The sequence below is a fragment of the Raphanus sativus genome, unplaced genomic scaffold (assembly GCF_000801105.2).
Source record: "Raphanus sativus cultivar WK10039 unplaced genomic scaffold, ASM80110v3 Scaffold0358, whole genome shotgun sequence".
Taxonomy (NCBI): domain Eukaryota; kingdom Viridiplantae; phylum Streptophyta; class Magnoliopsida; order Brassicales; family Brassicaceae; genus Raphanus; species Raphanus sativus.
In genome coordinates, this window is record NW_026615678.1 from 1 (window position 1) to 17,604 (window position 17,604).

Below are 17,604 nucleotides of genomic sequence, written 5' to 3' on the forward strand. Positions count from 1 at the left end.
TTTATTTTATTTAATAATATTCAAAATTATTTTTAACCAAAAATAAATTTATATTTTTAAAAATTACATTTATTTTTAAAATAATATATTTCACATTTAAAATTTAATTTAATTTATGTTATTAATTAAGATTCATTATATTTTTAATAACAAATATTATATATATATATACTATAATTAAATATAATATATATATATATATATTATAATTTTAATAATATTATTTTTTAAATAAATATATTATATACTAACTTTTATAAAAAAATTTAAAATTGTATACTGCTACTGCTTTACCAATCATCTTATTAAAAGTTTAATAGAGCATACAGCTTCTGCAGCATACTGCTTCTACAGCATACTGCTACTGCTTCTTCATCTGCTGTACCATCGAGGCCTAAGAGTAACCCTATTGGTGGGCTTCTCATTTTTAAGTTTCTTAACAATTTATTCCTTAATGTAAAATATAACTTAAGTAATATTTTTTTTTATTTTTGACAAAAGAAACACTCACTACTTGTAAACTGGGCATTCATTTGAGAAATTATATCCATTCTCTATTGATTTTATTTATATTTAATATTTCACTTACATATTTTCAGATCTTCTCACTAGACGTGTTCTACAGAACACTGGTTTTATCAACAACAAAAAGTATGTCAAAATCTTGCGACTTTAAGTAGTGAAAGGTTTCATATAATATTAATCTTGTTTCCAAACAACTCCAAGTGTACTTCAAACTTTAATAAGATATAGATGGAATGATGAGTAAAATGGAATAGAAACTGAAATTAATAATGGAATCATTGATTCCAGTCATTCCATCTTTCACGAAGGTTTATGGAACAAGGAACTAGATCATGACCCGCCCGTCCGAGCGGGTTTATTGTTTGCTTCACGAAATTTTAATCCACGGTGTAAATTATTTTAAATTATATAGTTTTGAGTTGTATAATACTTAGGGGGTGTATTGTATTGAGACTTTTAGGTGATTTGTATTAAATTGATAATTTTATTGTTATTCAACATGAATTTCAAAAATTCATTTAAAATCCACTGTTATTGAACTTGATATTTCGTAAAGTATTTTGAAATCCACTGTTATTGAAAATATTTTAAGTTGTCGAGTTTTAAAATTTTCAGGTGATTTTAGGGTGTTTGGGTGAAGTTTCTTAGTTAAAAATATTAAAATCCAAATCTCATAGTTTTAGGTGATATTCTAGAGTAGTTTGACAAAAATCACCTAAATCTCTGTAACTTATTGAAATCATCTAAAACTTCATTAAAAATCAAATCACATCAAATGTTAAATTGAATAAGTGATTTTATTTGATTGGAACTGCATGTATTCAAAATTTTCTGAAGGTAGAATATAAATAAACTTAGTGTTAACGGTGAAAAAGCTGGTGATGATGGTTGGTGACGGTGAAAAAGCTTGTGAAAGAGAATCCATTAGCTTTGAAGAATCGACATGATCTCGTAAAGAAAACAAAACTATATTTCTTAATACATTGTCTTTGAGGCTTGAGATGTTCGTTCATAATGTTTTTATTTCCTGTCTTCACACCCTACAAAGCAGAAAAATGCATTAGATCAGTAATAGAAAAATGGTTTATAAACACAAACTATAAACAATATTTACAGTTTCATCAGCAAGGATGCACTCTAATGTGTCTCTTCCATAAGGTGTGTTTTGTTTCCAACAATGAAGTACTTTAACTCGAATTCTCCAATTGGCTCTGAGAGGTTTTACACCATTAGTTAGAACTGGAGTGCTTGGTTTCAACATTGTGATGATTTTTGGAGTTTTATTTTTAATGTGGAATGATGAATACGAAGACTACTATTTATGGACATATTTTAGTGTGATTGAAAAATTATGTGTAATAAATACAAAATATTGCGATTTAGTTGAAATATTGATTTTAGGTATAGTAGAATAACTTGGAGAAGTGGTTTTCCATATTTGATTTTGACCGAGATTTTTTTAATTTCCATATGTTGATTGTAACAGAGATTTTTATACCAGAAGAATCAACTTGGAGAAAAAAAATTTATATAATCGATTTTTGTAACTATAAGTTGATCCCAATTTTATTGAAACCATAATCTTTAAATAATAGAATAAACTTGAAGAAGGGGTTTTCCATATTTGATTATGACCAAAGATTTTTTAAATATCTATATTGATATTTGATTGTAACAGAGATTTAGGGATATAAAAACTCAACTTGGGGAAAATGTTTTTCTAAAATCGATATTTTTGTTACTATAGGTTGATATTTTTGTTATTCAAATAAGAATATACGGAAATATATTCAATTTAAAAAAGCACCTTCGATTTATTACAAATTAGAAAATCAAATGTTTTTTATATATAGTATCGTTGCTAACATATAATAAAAAATAGAAATAGATGTCTAATGTGTAACGTATAATAAGATAGATAAATGTAAACTTATAACGTAAAACTTATATAAGATATATGTTATTAGTAAAGATAAACTATACAGTGCCCAATTTATCTTTACTTGATTGAATAAGTGATTTTATTTGATTGGAACTGCATGTATTCAAAATTTTCTGAAGGGTAGAATATAAATATAAACGTGTTAACGGTGAAAAGCTGGTGATGATGGTTGGTGACGGTGAAAAAGCTTGTGAAAGAGAATCCATTAGCTTTGAAGAATCGACATGATCGGTAAAGAAAACAAAACTATATTTCTTAATACATTGTCTTTGAGGCTTGAGGATGTTCGTTCATAAATGATAATTCCTTCTTTCCTACCACACCCACAAGCAGAAAATGCATTAGATCAGTAATAGAAAATGGTTTATAAACACAAACTATAAACAATATTTACAGTTTCATCAGCAAGGATGCACTCTAATGTGTCTCTTCCATAAGGTGTGTTTTTGTTTCCAACAATGAAGTACTTTAACTCGAATTCTCCAATGGCTCTGAGAGGTTTTACACCATTAGTTAGAACTGGAGTGCTTGGTTTCAACATTGTGATTTTTGGGGTTTTATTTTTAATGTGGAATGAATGAATACGAAGACTACTATTTATGGACATATTTTAGTGTGATTGAAAAATTATGTGTAATAAATTAAAAATATTGCGATTTAGTTGAAATATTGATTTTAGGTATAGTAGAATAAACTTGGAGAAGTGGTTTTCCATATTTGATTTTGACCGAGATTTTTTAATTTCATATGTGATTGTAAACAGAGATTTTTATACCAGAAGAATCAACTTGGAGAAAAAATTTATATAATCGATTTTTGTAACTATAAGTTGATCCAATTTTATTGAAACCATAATCTTTAAATAATAGAATAAACTTGAAGAAGGGGTTTTCCATATTTGATTATGACCAAGATTTTTAAATATCTATATTTGATATTTGATTGTAACAGAGATTTAGGGATATAAAACTCAACTTGGGGAAAATGTTTTTTCTAAAATCGATATATTTTTGTTACTATAGGTTGATATTTTTGTTGTATTCAAATAAGATATACGGAATATATTCAATTTAAAAAAGCACCTTCGATTTATTACAAATAGAAAATCAAATGTTTTTTATATATAGTATCGTTGCTAACATATATAAAAATAAATAGAAATAGATGTCTAATGTGTAACGTATAATAAGATAGATAAATGTAAAACTTATAACGTAAACTTATAAGATATATGTTATTAGTAAAGATAAACTATACAGTGCCCAATTTATCTTTACTAAACCAACTTAGTATTGAGTTTGTTATGAAACTATATATTGTTGGACTCGCTATAATGACTCTCACGACCATGTGTCAGGTCGGTTGTGTCGTTTTACGTAAACTTATGATAAGATATATGGGTCAAATTATAATAAGATATATGGGTGTAAATGTTACGATGGGTGAAATGTTAAGACAGACTATATTGAACTATTTTAGGAAATGTTTAAATGAAAGGTTAGGCTATTAATAATAATGTGATGTCCAACTTAAAAATCCATCTAGAATAAGTTGTAAGTTTCTGTTTCTGTTTTAATAAGATAGATGGATTTTACAAAGGATTTTTGTTTTTGATTTCATTCCAAAAATGGGATGTGTGGAATTGTTTTAGAAATGTATTTATTATGACTGGTAAATATTTTTTGGAATCTCATGGAATGATGCATTCCAAACAAATCTATTCCACAAAATAACATTCCAGTTCTGTTTAGATATTAAAGTCTTTTCAGTTCTTGGCTTTCATGTTTATTTATTTCCTTTGTTTGTAGTAGCCCTGCGACTTCGGTTTTCCGAAACCGAACCGAACCGAACCGTCGGTTTTCGGTTAACCGAAGTTTTAAAAAAAATTCCGAAATAAACCGAATGAAATTTCGGTTCGGTTCGGTTCGGTTATCGGTTTTTTTTCGGTTTTCAAATTTATTTCCGAAAATAACCGATTTTAAAAAATTTTGGTTAATTTTGGTATAGTTTTCCAAAATATTCGGGTATTTTCGGTTAAAGTCGGTTATTTCGGATAGTTTTCGGTTATTTTTGGGTTATTCGGTTATTTTCGGTTCGGTTTTTCGGTTATTTTTGGTTATTATCGGTTATTTTCGGTTTTTACAATTTTTAATTTTTTTTTTAAAAAATCGAAAATCGAACCGAACCGAACCGATAACCGAATTAATTTTCAAACCCATACCGAATGAAAACCGAACCGAACCGAAAAACCGAAAAAAACCGGTTCGGTCCGGTTCGGCCCATTCGGTTCGGACAAAAATCGCAGGCCTAGTTTGTAGTTTTGGTTCCTGATTAAAAGCGAAAGCTGTATTTTTAGTCATAACTAATCTTTTTATCGTTCTACAGCACTCACAAATGCTTTGATTTACTTAAGTTTTTAAACAAGTGAGGGTTATTTCTTCCTTTTAACTAATACTACACAGTCTTCTATATTAGTTCGATCTCGGTGTTACAAAAAAACGTTTTAACAGTAATTCCGTTTCCTGTGTTAGAAACAAGAATAGCTCTAGTTTCTTTTTAATTATTTTTTATGTTAGTTGCATCTGATCTATTTATAGAAAAGTAAAAACTATACACAGTATAAAAAACTATAAATTAATTTATAGAATTATTAATTGATAAAAAGTCTATTTTAGATTTCTCTATTTGAAAATATATTTTTTATAAAATAAAATAGTTGATTTTAATTTACAGTATATACATTAATTAAAATTTTAAAATTCAACTTACATATAATTTTTATAAAATTATTTGGTATATATAAAATATATTTTATAGAAGTTAAATGTATTTTTAGATATAATTTTATTAAAATTTTCAAATATATTGACTTTAAGAAAGAACAGAGATGCACTCCATTCTGCTTATATAAAGTGGGAGATCGAACTTCTATTAATCTCTACACAATTATGATAACGTAGTATCAATCTCATTCTCGTCTCCAAAGTCCAAACCAACAAAAAGAAATCAGTATGGCTTACCAAACCAACTTTTCATCAAACGCAACCGTTTGCCGTCGCTCTTGGTCGGTGGTGGTCACGTCCAATGCTGACTATCCCACCATCTAGTGAACGTAGTTGCACTAAAAAAGAATGTGCGGCTATGTGTGCACCCTGCTTTGGCGCCTTACTCACCGTTGTCGGCGTGTACTTAATCTTTCTGCTCAACGACAAAAGCTCAACTCCACGCCAAAATCTCCCTCCAGTCCCTCGCCGTCTCCTCCGCAATGTGGCAAGGCGATTTTCTCGTGAAAATCCCGAGCTCGAGGTATTATATCTACTATGACGTCGATGAGGCTGCCGTGAGGCTAGGTTCTTTAAACGCCGCCGTTTTGAACATCACTAGTGAACGTGTTTCTAGGGATGACACGTCTTTCTCGTTGGTTTTCGTTGCTGAGGAGGGAAGCGGAAGCGACGACGTTTCTGGAGAGCTTGAGATCAAACTCATGGCGAAGCATAAGCGTTACGTGGATAATGATGAAGCTGGACACTTTAATATTCGGTGCCACAATCTGACTTGCGAATCCTCTTTTACAGGTTTTAAGTTGTTCTCTTTAATAAGAGAACGTGGGACAGCAATTGAATAAATCGATTAGGCTTCTAGTTTCTTTTTTATCTTCGTGTATAACTAACTATTATGAATTACTAGGGTCGGCCCGCCCTACGGCCGGGATTTGATTTTAATTTTTGTTATTTTTAGTTTGTATAATTATTATTTGATCTTGTTGTTTGTGTGTCAAGATGGTGAATTAAAATGGTATGTATGAAACTAATTTATGTTTTTAGGTATGGGCGAGGTCAATGGTTTTGATCTGATAGGGATAATATACGGGTTGAATTATTTAGTTTACTGATGGAGTCATGGTGGTTCTATTTTAGTGTTCGGTTAATTTTTTTTAAAGAAAATTAAATCATAATTGTGGAATAACTTGTTGTTTATTTTGTTTGGGCTATAAATAATTGTTTTATCTGTTCTTTTAAATAGATTTTCATGTTATGGTGTTGACACAACTCAATAAGAATTTGAGGCAGTTTGAAATTGAGTTGGTTTAGCGTTTTTTTATAGATTTATTAGTTTTTGTTGAATGCTACATCAGCCCTGTTTTTTTTTAGTTTTTTTTGTTTGGTGTTTGATAATTGTTTCTATCTTAATTTATTTTAACATTAGTTTGGCGTTACATATTTGTTACTTTTCTTGTATTTTATCTTTCTTTTTCCATTGATTTTATTTGTTATAAAAAGATTTGTCTTCAGTTTCGTCGCAGTTGACCAATTTTGGTAACTAATGCAATCGTTGCAATTATTTGACAAAGACTTGTATTTTTTTTTTTTTGAAACTGAAGACTTGTATTTTTCTTTGCGGATCTCTTAATATGTTTGTTTTAGTTTAAATTATCTTGTTTCGCTTTTGTTTACTTTGTATCTTTTCGAGTTATTTAATATTATAGCTTTTATTAAACTGTTGGCAAATATACTTTTTTATTTTCATATCTATGCATTTTTAATAATTAATAAACATTAGCTTTCACTACTTTTTGATTACTTCTTTTTTGTTTCTCTATAAATCACATACTTTTCACTATTAAAATAAAAAAAGGTGGTTATCTTTTTTTCCAAATTTCACTTAAATAAAAATACAATAAATTTTCAAAATTTTAGTCAATTAGATTTAACACGAAAAACATGAGTCATTCCTCGTTTAAATATTTTTATTTCTTGAATTCAGAAATATTTTATTTTGTGTATTTCTTATAAAATTATATTAATTTATAGGTGAAATTTTGATTTTAACAAATTTACTCTATATTTTTTGAATTCAGCAATATTTAGTCGGTTTTATGGATTACTCCAGCCGATTTTCTTGATGCAAATGATTTTCACATATATTAACAATTTACTCTATATTACCACATCCACATGACCTTTATAATTATATTTTCATATATTAATATTCTATTTTACTTCAAATTAATTATTTATATATATTATTAAAAATATCAAAAATATCCATACTTTCCGTTTTCTTTGTAATCCTCACAAATTTCTGGCTAGTAATCAAATCTAGCTGAGATACTATGATATGAGAAGAAGCTCTTAATGGTGTGTCAGCCTCCAACTTCCTCGCCAAGTATTGTCTAATCTCTTCTCTACCCAATTTTGTGATCGGCTGGAGTAATCCATAAAACCGGTTTGATTACATAAAGAGACCTATATCATACATGATATGTACAACGACAATCGGTTATGAAAACAAAGCTTCAAGCTTAAGCTACATAGGCTTAAGCAGAAAAAGACAGCGTACTCTTATCTTACACTCCATACCGTTAGTAATCTTAGTAAGCATCATGTATAAAGTTTACAGACTTTCTGAATTTTTCACGTAAATATAGCCTTTGAATACAACCCACTTGCATCACAACGAATGTAATAAAGGAAATGTGTGACGCACCTTTTCAGCTGTAGGTAGGTCCTTGGGTTTTAAAGACAACATATTCTCTAGCAGATGAAGCAGGAGGAATCAGCATGTGGAAACTTATGTGAGAAATGAATAGGCTTCTTCTTCGAGCTTTCCTGTTCCTAACATGTCGCATTCAGTGCACACATTTCAGCCAAAATAGTAACAATGCAGCTGTGGAATCTGGAAAGGGACGGGGACCTTCCAATGGCTTCCGCAGATTTGAGTTTCCAACATATCAGTCATCAAATCTAATTGCTGGACCACATGTTCACCCGGGGAAAAGAAGTTTCCTTGTAAGAGCTCTGCAGAAATGCACCCTATACGTTATTGTCAGCGTACTGAACATAAGAAAATAATTAAAAAAAGAACATTACAAAGCCAATTACAATCTACAGGAGAAAGCACTAATGGCTACCATTTCCTATTAAGATAACATGTGATAAAATAATGTACGATTATGAAAACGACTTTTGCGTACAAATGTAAAACAACAAATGAGGCAAAATTATATTCCAAAGAGCATGTCATAATAACTTGATGGGTCACGTTGATTTCCCCAGCAATTATGTAGACCCAACATGGGAACACAATTTCTGCAGCTTTTGGATTACCAAAAAATACCATAGCCTACAACTTGGATACGAAGATACGGGGATTTTATATTCGCAGTTGATATTAGCTGGTGCCCGAAAAGATCACAAATTCACATTACTTTAATGAGTGTGAAAGAACTTACATTAGCTTCTGAAGCTGGATTTACCTTTCCGTTTACTGTGAATGGTCCACCAAGAAGAACAATCTGTCCGACATTTTTTTAAAACTCAGGTTCAAGCTGAACAATCTGCATGTAAAGATAATAAAATCTTCAATAAGATAGTGAGATAGAGATAGAGATGAGACCCAACAAATGAGCATGAGAAAGTCTAACCAGTGCGATGTTTGCCAGAGATCCCAAAGCAACAACAATGAGCTCTTGTGTTTCGTCTCTCCTAGGTTGGTTGATTTTCATCGGTTTGCCATGGAGACGTAAAAATTTAGTAAGCGTAGAGAGCCGGTAGGTTGCGATGATCACTTAGCCCATTGAAAACACTGACCTGCGAAGTTGTTACGGTAAGTAAAAGTGAGATGCAAAACATAAAATAACAAAATATTGATCTGGGTCAAACGAATATCAAAGCAAAGCAGTAACATTGATCTAAATGAAGAGAGAGAGAGAGAGAGAGAGAGAGAGAGAGAGAGAGAGAGAGAGGAGAGAGAGAGAGAGAGAGAGAGAGAGAGAGAGAGAGAGAGGAGAGAGAGAGAGAGAGAGAGAGAGAGAGAGAGAGAGAGAGAGAGAGAGAGAGAGAGAGAGGAGAGAGAGAGAGAGAGAGAGAGAGAGAGAGAGAGAGAGAGAGAGAGAGAAATTATATGGGGGTGGAGGAGTACCTGAGAAGTTGCTTGTTAAAAGTTAAGGTTTTGCAATCCTATGTTGGGAAGGTGTAGAGGTGGAGAGAGTTAATAGGGACTCTAAACAGCCTTGGGTCATAAATGGCGTTGTATTACTTATTCCCGTAACGGTTCAAGGAGATGAATTGCAGACGGACCAACACGGAGCTCCACCCAGAGTTTTCTCACGAAGATGCGTCTCACACGACTCTACAACCTCAATTGTCAATTGACCTAATTGGAGTTCGATAAAGAACCCTAGATAGAAGTCTTCATCCTCGAAGAAGTTGAAGGCTACGACGGAGCAAGCTTTTGTTTTGGTTTCAGCCCATAAAACATTATTCAAAGCCTATAACAAAAGAAACTCGGTAAGTCCTTAACATTAACACGTTCAAAAGAAAGTCGGGCTAGTCCATAAACATTAATGAAGCTTCGCGTTAGTTTTATTAAGCTGGACAGGTGTCATCACCACGTTGACCGAACTAGTGAGATGGATGCTGATGTGTCTTCACCAGGAGAGAGTGAAGTCTACTTTATATAAATAGATCCCATAAGGTTTGTTTTATTTCTTCCCCTTCCTACGTATATCAGTTTCTATCTATTGGTGAGCTTCTCATTTAAAGTTTCTTAATAAAGAGAAAACTACCAATTTTCACATCATAACTCTTATATAGTAACAAATGTACACAATTTTCAACTTCATCTCAATTGCAAACCGTATAAATATAACAATCACACATCACACGATAAAAATTCAAAACTCGTTTACAGACTAAGATTTGATTTAGTTTTAATGGTTTATGATGTTAACAGACAGTAAACCTGTTCGTTGGTTTATATATGTACAATAGATACAAAGATCCGACTATGGATTGGCTTAAACCCGACCCGAAACCCTTTTAAAATCCCAAAAATTGATTTCATGATCTTTTAGTACCCTAAAATCTAAAAATCCAGAGAGTATGTTTAATTTCTAATTGATACAAACCCATAAAGTATGAGTAATGAATCTGGAAATTCGAGTGGAATCTCTAGCGATCGAGCAAGAGATCACATTGTTGGTAATGCTGAAGAGATGTTGGTGTGGAGAGTTAGCTGTCTCCTCGATGTCCAAGTCGACTACAAATCCGGTTTATTAGATCCAGATGTATTAGTTTGATTTAATCCAATTTATATTCTCTATATGATGGTTTTGGTGTGGAACTAGGTATTTTTTCCCAACTTATTCCTTAATGTTAAATATAACATAAATAAGAAATTATTTTTTTATTCTTGACAAAAAGAAACATTCATAACTTGTTACGACATTCATTTGAGAAAATTATATCAATTTCTCTCTTGATTTTTATTTATTTTTGAGTTTTAGCTTACATATTTTCAGATTTTTTCACTGGAATCGTAAAGTGTTCTACATAACGCTTGTTTTATCAACAACAAAAAAACATGTCAAAATCTTGTGACTATAAGTAGTGAAAGTTTTTTTAAAATGAAACTTTTATTACTGATGAGAAGTAAACATGTTAGAGTATTAGAGATTACACGAGGTACATATGAATAAAAGAAAAAATCTCCATTTGCCGGGATTGCGTGAGAATTTAAATTTATCTTTTAACCAGATAATTATTATTAATATAAAGAATCGTTTTATATATTCATTAATTGTTTTATATATTATATTGATTATTCAAGTAGATAAATATGAACAATTTTCTTTAGAGCATCATTAATAGTTTCATTGATATAATATTAATAAATTTAATATAATGTAGTTGTTTAATTAAATCTAAATAAAATACTATAGCTAATGATCAGTGCCGTCCCAAACTTTTGCGTGGCCTAAAACCTTTCCGAAAATGTGGCCCTCTAATGTAACTTTTATCTAAAATTATTAAAAATAATGGTGGTAGTAATATTCGAACAAGATATAAAGAAGGTGTATTTTACTTGCTTAACCATCTTATAGTTTATCTTCTAAAAATTTTATTCACAATTTTCCACAAACAAAATTTATCAACCATATCTTTAATACATATTATTGATATTTTATTTAATTATTCTATGATTAATTAAATTACAAATACATTTTTATTACTTCTGAATTTTGAAAAAGCAATCAGTATAGACAACACAAATTAGGATTTTCACTCTATTATAATATCAAAATATGAGAAATGCAAAAATTGCAAAAATTAGAATCTAATCATTATGAAGAAAATGTAGATGCAAATCTCTGAATTAATTCTGAGAGATTTCAAGACAATTATTTGTCTATGAAAAAGGTTGACACTTTGTAAATGGTATGGTGAGAAAGTTTTCTAGTTTGACAATTTTTTTTTTTTATGTTTATGAAAACATATATAAATGACATAAAGAACCAACAAACTTACATTTTTTAGTATTGATATTGAACCTAAGGAATAAAAAGCTTTTTTTTTTTGTTTTGAACATTAGGAATAAAAAAACTTCTAAACAAAAATTTGAGTTGTGGCCTAAATATTATTGTAAAAAATGTGGCCTAAAGCTAAAAAGCTGCCTTACCTAAGGAACGGGCCTGCTAATGATATATAAATCCAAATGTATACAACTTTTTAAACTCTTTTCTATGAAAAATTCTCTTATTAGATATTCGTCTCGTTTTCTCTTTTTCATCTATGTTATTTTCATTTAGTAAGAATAGAAGACTCTTTTGTCAGAAAAAAAACAAAAAGAATAGAATTAATGAATATTGGGCCCAGAACATAGTTTATGTTTGCTTTGCCAAAACTGTATATAACAGTGTTTACGGATTTGTGTGTTTAGGATAAGTTTTAACGTCTGTTATTTGATAAAAATATTGCTTGTGCATTTTATTTTATTTGAAATTTTAAATTAAATTCACAAATCTCAATAAATTACTAATTTTTAAATATAACCTTTCAGTTGTTTTATAAATACAGAGATTTAATTTTATATTTTTAACAAACAATCTTTTATACCAAAATTTACTGTAAATCAATTTAACATATATATTTATATTAATGATTAATTAAAGTAATTATCTACTCGTTTGTTTCTAACAGACTTTCTATATCCACCATAAAATAAATACAAATTTGATTTTCCAATAATCTCTTTATAATTAATGCTAAGGTAAAATCGACCTCATTATACAGTATTCTCTCCAGAGTCCACCAAACCAACAAAAATAATATGGCTTTCCAGCCAAACTTCGACACAACGCCCCCGTCCTACGTCGCTCCTCGTCCGTGGTGGTCACGACCAATGATGACTATTCCCCCACCTAGTGAACGTAAAGCCACTGGCAAGGAATGTGCGGCTATGTGGTCACCCTGTTGCGGCGGCTTATTCACCGTTGTCGTCGTGTTCTTAATCTTTTTGTTCATCGACAAAGCTCACTTCCATGCCAAAATCTCCCTCCAGTCCCTCGCCGTCTCATCCGCAACGTGGCAAGGCGATTTTCTCGTGAAAAATCCGAGCTCGAGATATTCTATCTACTACGACGGCGATGGGGCTGCCGTGAGGCTAGCTTCTCAAAACGTTGCCGTTTTAAACATCACTAGTCAACCTGTTTCTAAAGATCACACTGCTTTCTCGTTGTTTTTCGTTGCTGAGGGAAATCGAAGTGACATCATTTCAGGGGAGTTTGTCGTCAAACTCGGGGCGAAGCATAAGCGTTACGTGAATTATGATAAAGCTGGACATTTTAATATACGTTGCAAAAATGTGGCTCGAGGCCGTGGGAGGATTATATGTGAATCCTCTTTTACACATTTTAAGTTGTTTTCTTTACTAGGAGAACAAAACCCGAATTACGGAATTAGATATATCGATTAGGCTTCTGATTTCTTTTTCATCTTGTTTAATTTTCTGTTGTGAATTAGTCCATACGTTTTGTTTTATTCCTCTCCTTCCCATATATCAATATATTAATTTCTAAGAGTAATGTTAAATATAAGATAAAATAAGTAATAAAGTTTTATATTTAATAAAAAGAAACATTCACATATGTTATCTGGACATTCGTTCGAGAAAACTATATCAATTTCTCTCTTGATCTTTTTTTTTTTTTTACTTAGATATTTTTGCAGATATTCTCATTGGAACTGTTCTACTTCTACATAGCACTTGCGATTGTAAGTAGTGAAAAATTAAATTTATACTTTCTCATTTTAAAAAAATCTTAACCAGATAACTATTAATGTAAAGAACTGTTTTATATTCATTAATTTTTTATAGATATATTTACTTATGTAAACGATTAAAATAGATATCTTTAACAACTTTAGAGCATCATTATTGTTTGGACCAATTTCGATCAAGTTCGAGGTTGAGCCGAAATAGAAACATGCCGAACAAAGTCCAATAGAAAAAAGTCCTACGACTCAAAGAAAGCGAGTTCGATTGTAATAGAGGAAAGTTCTGGAGATCGAGCGAACTGTTGAGAAAATAGCGGAGTCAACCCACCATAAAAAAAGAGTCCGTGTTAAGAAAAGAGCACACTTGAAAAACCCTAGAGAGAGTTAGCAACCTACATCGACCTCAAACCTAGCTCGTAATGAAACCATTTCTTTCGTTCGATCTCATTGTAGTTCTCGATCTCATTTCTTTATTATATTCAATTTCAACAATCAATAGAAGTCTATTTTCATCAACCAGAATCTGATTAAATCGTTGTGTTCTAAGGATATTGTTGTTTACATCATTTTTTTTTCTAAGTTTTACATCTCAAACCCTATTAAATATTTAGTGTAGATTTTATGATATACAATTATTAGTTCTATTGAGATAATATTAATACATTTAATATAGTTTAATTATTTAGTTAAAGTTTAAATTATAATATATATAAACTCATGGTATACAAGTTTTTTCACTGGAAATTCTCATATTATACATTCGTCTCTTAACCCCTCTTTCATCTATTTAATTTTTTATTTTTGTAAGAATAGAAACTCGTTGAGATATTCTCTATGAGAATGCTATTAAATTTGCTTTTGTATCTTTATCAAAAAAGAGGATTTACTACCGTACTAGGGATAATCTTAAATTTAAGAAAAACACGTTTTATATTAAAGCCTCAAAAATTTTACCTTTTAAAAAGTATCATAAATTATTTTCATTTAATCTTATACAATAATATGATTAATTCCGGTTTCTTAGCCTGAGTTTAATTCATGATTTAATATATTTTTTACACTTTACGATTAAGAGACTATTTTTAACTTTTCTTAATTAAACTTAAAAATCTAAAAATTATTTAACCGAAACTAAAAAAACCAGCTAGAGACCAGAGGTAACCATGTTCTTGTAAATCATTATGTATACTACTAAGTATTAAGTCGGTTGAAATAGATTAGAGAAGATACTACGTATTTACGTCGCCGCTATCGACAGGTTCTAACTAAATCTCTCATAATTACAATAATCAAATAGAACTAGTGAGATAATATTTTTTATTATTGTTAAGAGATTCTAAAGCAATGTCTTCTTCTTATCGGTTCACTTCTTTTTATTTCAAATACAAAATATAAATATACTATTATCATATAATAACGATGCTGTTAAATCCCTTAGATTTGCTGTGGGGGCATTTATCAACAATAGGAGATTAATCCTACTATGGAAAAACCCTTTTAAATGGAAAAACCTTTTTTTTTTTAAAGTTGCAGCGTTCTATATATCAATACTATTAAAACAGAAAGCCCTTTTTTTAGGTGACCTTCTTTTTGTACTTATTTACCATTTTCTGCCACTGAATTATTTTTGTTCTATGCTTTTAATTTAAATGCTTTTATTATCTTACTAAAATCCCTACTTTTATTGATTTCCAAATATTTTCCACTCATCCATTGCTTTTAAATCAAAACATAATTAACTAATGTAATTTATTATATACAAAATCGACAATGGAATTATTTAATAACAACTATTGATCGGAAATCTTATAGAAACAAAATATTATGAATCCCTGACATAACGATCGGGAATATGCCAAGAAATATTCTCAATTAACCAAATCCATGACAAAAGATTTCTTTTTGTTATTATTCAAACAACGCAAACACAATACATTACACCTTATACTATTATGACTATCTTACATAATATTAAATTACAAATATCCCTTATGTTACAACTTACAAGAGTAAATAACAAGAGATCGACATAGTTTAACTTAGTGTCTATCATATTATATAACTAACTTTACTTCCTCATGGTCAATACTAAGGAGTTCACCTATTCATTTAAACTAATGTCAAAATCTCTCACATACCTGGATTATGTATGCAGCATTTGTCCGTCTCCTCACAACTGTCAATCTACAAAATTGTGATACAATTCAATCTGATTAGTTTATGAAATAACATATGTTATTTGTAACATTTATCACAAATTTAGCAATATACAATGAATCCTAAACCAGAAGTAAACCATATACCTTAAAAGAAAATCAAAGTATCCCTAAATCGAGTATTTATATTTTTCATTATATTTGAATTTTGTAAAAAAAGTATCCCAAGATTTTTAAAACACGCAACTATAATATATTTCTGTTTTAACATATCTGAACCATCAGAATCTACTTCTGAAAATGACCTTCGGTGCTCTAAATCTTTTTGTTAGTTAACCCATTTTTACTTCAAAATTTGAATATTTATATTATATCCGAATATTTTTAAAATCAATAATCAAGATTTTATAGAAATTATTTATTTTCTTAACTTATTATACAAGATTCTTATTCACTATATATAATCCAACCGAACACCCTTGGATACAAAAAGGAAAACTCTAAACATCTCGATACTTTAATAGCACCTCCTAAGAAAATTAGTAGCCAAACTGATGTCAAACCTTTAAAAGTACGATGGTAGATTCAAGAAAGATCTGGAAGCAATTTAGTGCTCAATATGGCAAGAGTTTAAGATTATTCTCGCAGATCAAAATGTAAGAGATATCTTAATTTCATTTATCAAATTAGTTTGTTGTTAACGTTCAGTGGTTTTCTGATTATATTATGAGTTTTGTGCAGGGAACAAAAATACATGCAACATTTTTTTGTAAAAGGCCTTCAAAAGATACATGCAACATTGAAACATATTTCTTGATTGGTAAGTCGTCATATTTAATGATTTAATTTTTATCCCAATAGTATTGATATGAAGTGTTATACTATATTATTAATGTTCTTTGCAGAATTCATTGGACAAGCCATGGACGTTGGTGAAATTAATCCTTTGTTGTGGAAAAGAGATAACAAAAAATAGAGTTCAATCATAGAGATTATGGGTTTTTTTAACTAATACTGTCATATTTTTATCCCTGTTGTATAGTGTATCCATCTTGAGATGGATTTGATATTGCAAGCAGTACTAACAATATCAAAAATATTGTTTTAGTGATAACTTTTTCCACTAAGTTACTAACACTGGAGTTAGTAGTTATAAATTTTAAAACTAAATGTGATTTCTTTTAATCGTAAAAAAAAAAGTGATTTCTTTTTGTTTTAGTGATCACCAGCTAGCGTGTCGTTTGTTGGGGAAGTTTGAGGACAATTTCCACCATCATACCATAAACAACAATATGATGTTTTTGTATGTTTAATCAGGTTTGCGAAATAGGTAAATTTCGAGGTAATTTTCTAAAATCTCATTCATGTTGTTTTCTATATTCTATTTGTTATTCAATAAATCTAATTAATGATTATATTGTTGTTACAAGAGATCTTCAAGTTACAAACACTTTTGATATCTCAGGCAAACATCAACCCCAATATAAAAGTAGGGGACTTGAGAGACGTGTAATGTTATCTATCTTCATAATTTATATACTTTGAAAGGTTTTAAATAATGTTATGTATAAGATATGTTTTTCTTTTCGTATATATATTGTTTGTTATCGATTATAGATACTCTGTTTGTTCTTTTCGTATATATATTCTTTTCGTACATGTTGTTCATAAATGTTTAAACAAGAGAACAAATGAAGAAGAAAACAGAAAACATGATACACAAGGAAATCATGTTTTATTTAATTAAAATTTATTTTAATTTCAATTTTTGTTTACCATGAAAATAAATTATTTAACTAATTTTAATACCAAATTAGAACTTTAGCTAAAAATTAAGATAATAAATAACTAAATAGAAATTACAATAAATTTAAAATTTTTAGTTGAAATTAAATAAAAATACCAAAATATAATAATTTATCAA

General features: G+C 29.7%; 1 protein-coding gene and 2 long non-coding RNA genes across 3 annotated transcripts; 2 read left to right on the forward strand and 1 right to left on the reverse strand.

Annotated features, from left to right (window-relative positions):
* Positions 1-7,798: 7,798 nt before the first annotated feature.
* LOC130501970 (uncharacterized) lies at positions 7,799-9,158 on the reverse strand. Its single transcript, XR_008939980.1, has 3 exons — positions 8,892-9,158; positions 8,724-8,804; positions 7,799-8,265 (listed from the first exon to the last, which is right to left on the reverse strand). It is a non-coding gene; the product is annotated as an uncharacterized LOC130501970 (long non-coding RNA).
* Positions 9,159-12,577: 3,419 nt separating this feature from the next.
* LOC108845563 (uncharacterized) lies at positions 12,578-13,222 on the forward strand. The gene has a single exon (XM_056996784.1). It carries the CDS (start codon positions 12,578-12,580, stop codon positions 13,220-13,222), a length of 645 nt encoding a protein of 214 aa, XP_056852764.1.
* A 1,925-nt stretch (positions 13,223-15,147) lies between these two features.
* Positions 15,148-16,811, forward strand: LOC130501968 (uncharacterized). Its single transcript, XR_008939979.1, has 3 exons — positions 15,148-16,336; positions 16,422-16,500; positions 16,586-16,811. It is a non-coding gene; the product is annotated as an uncharacterized LOC130501968 (long non-coding RNA).
* Positions 16,812-17,604: the final 793 nt, after the last annotated feature.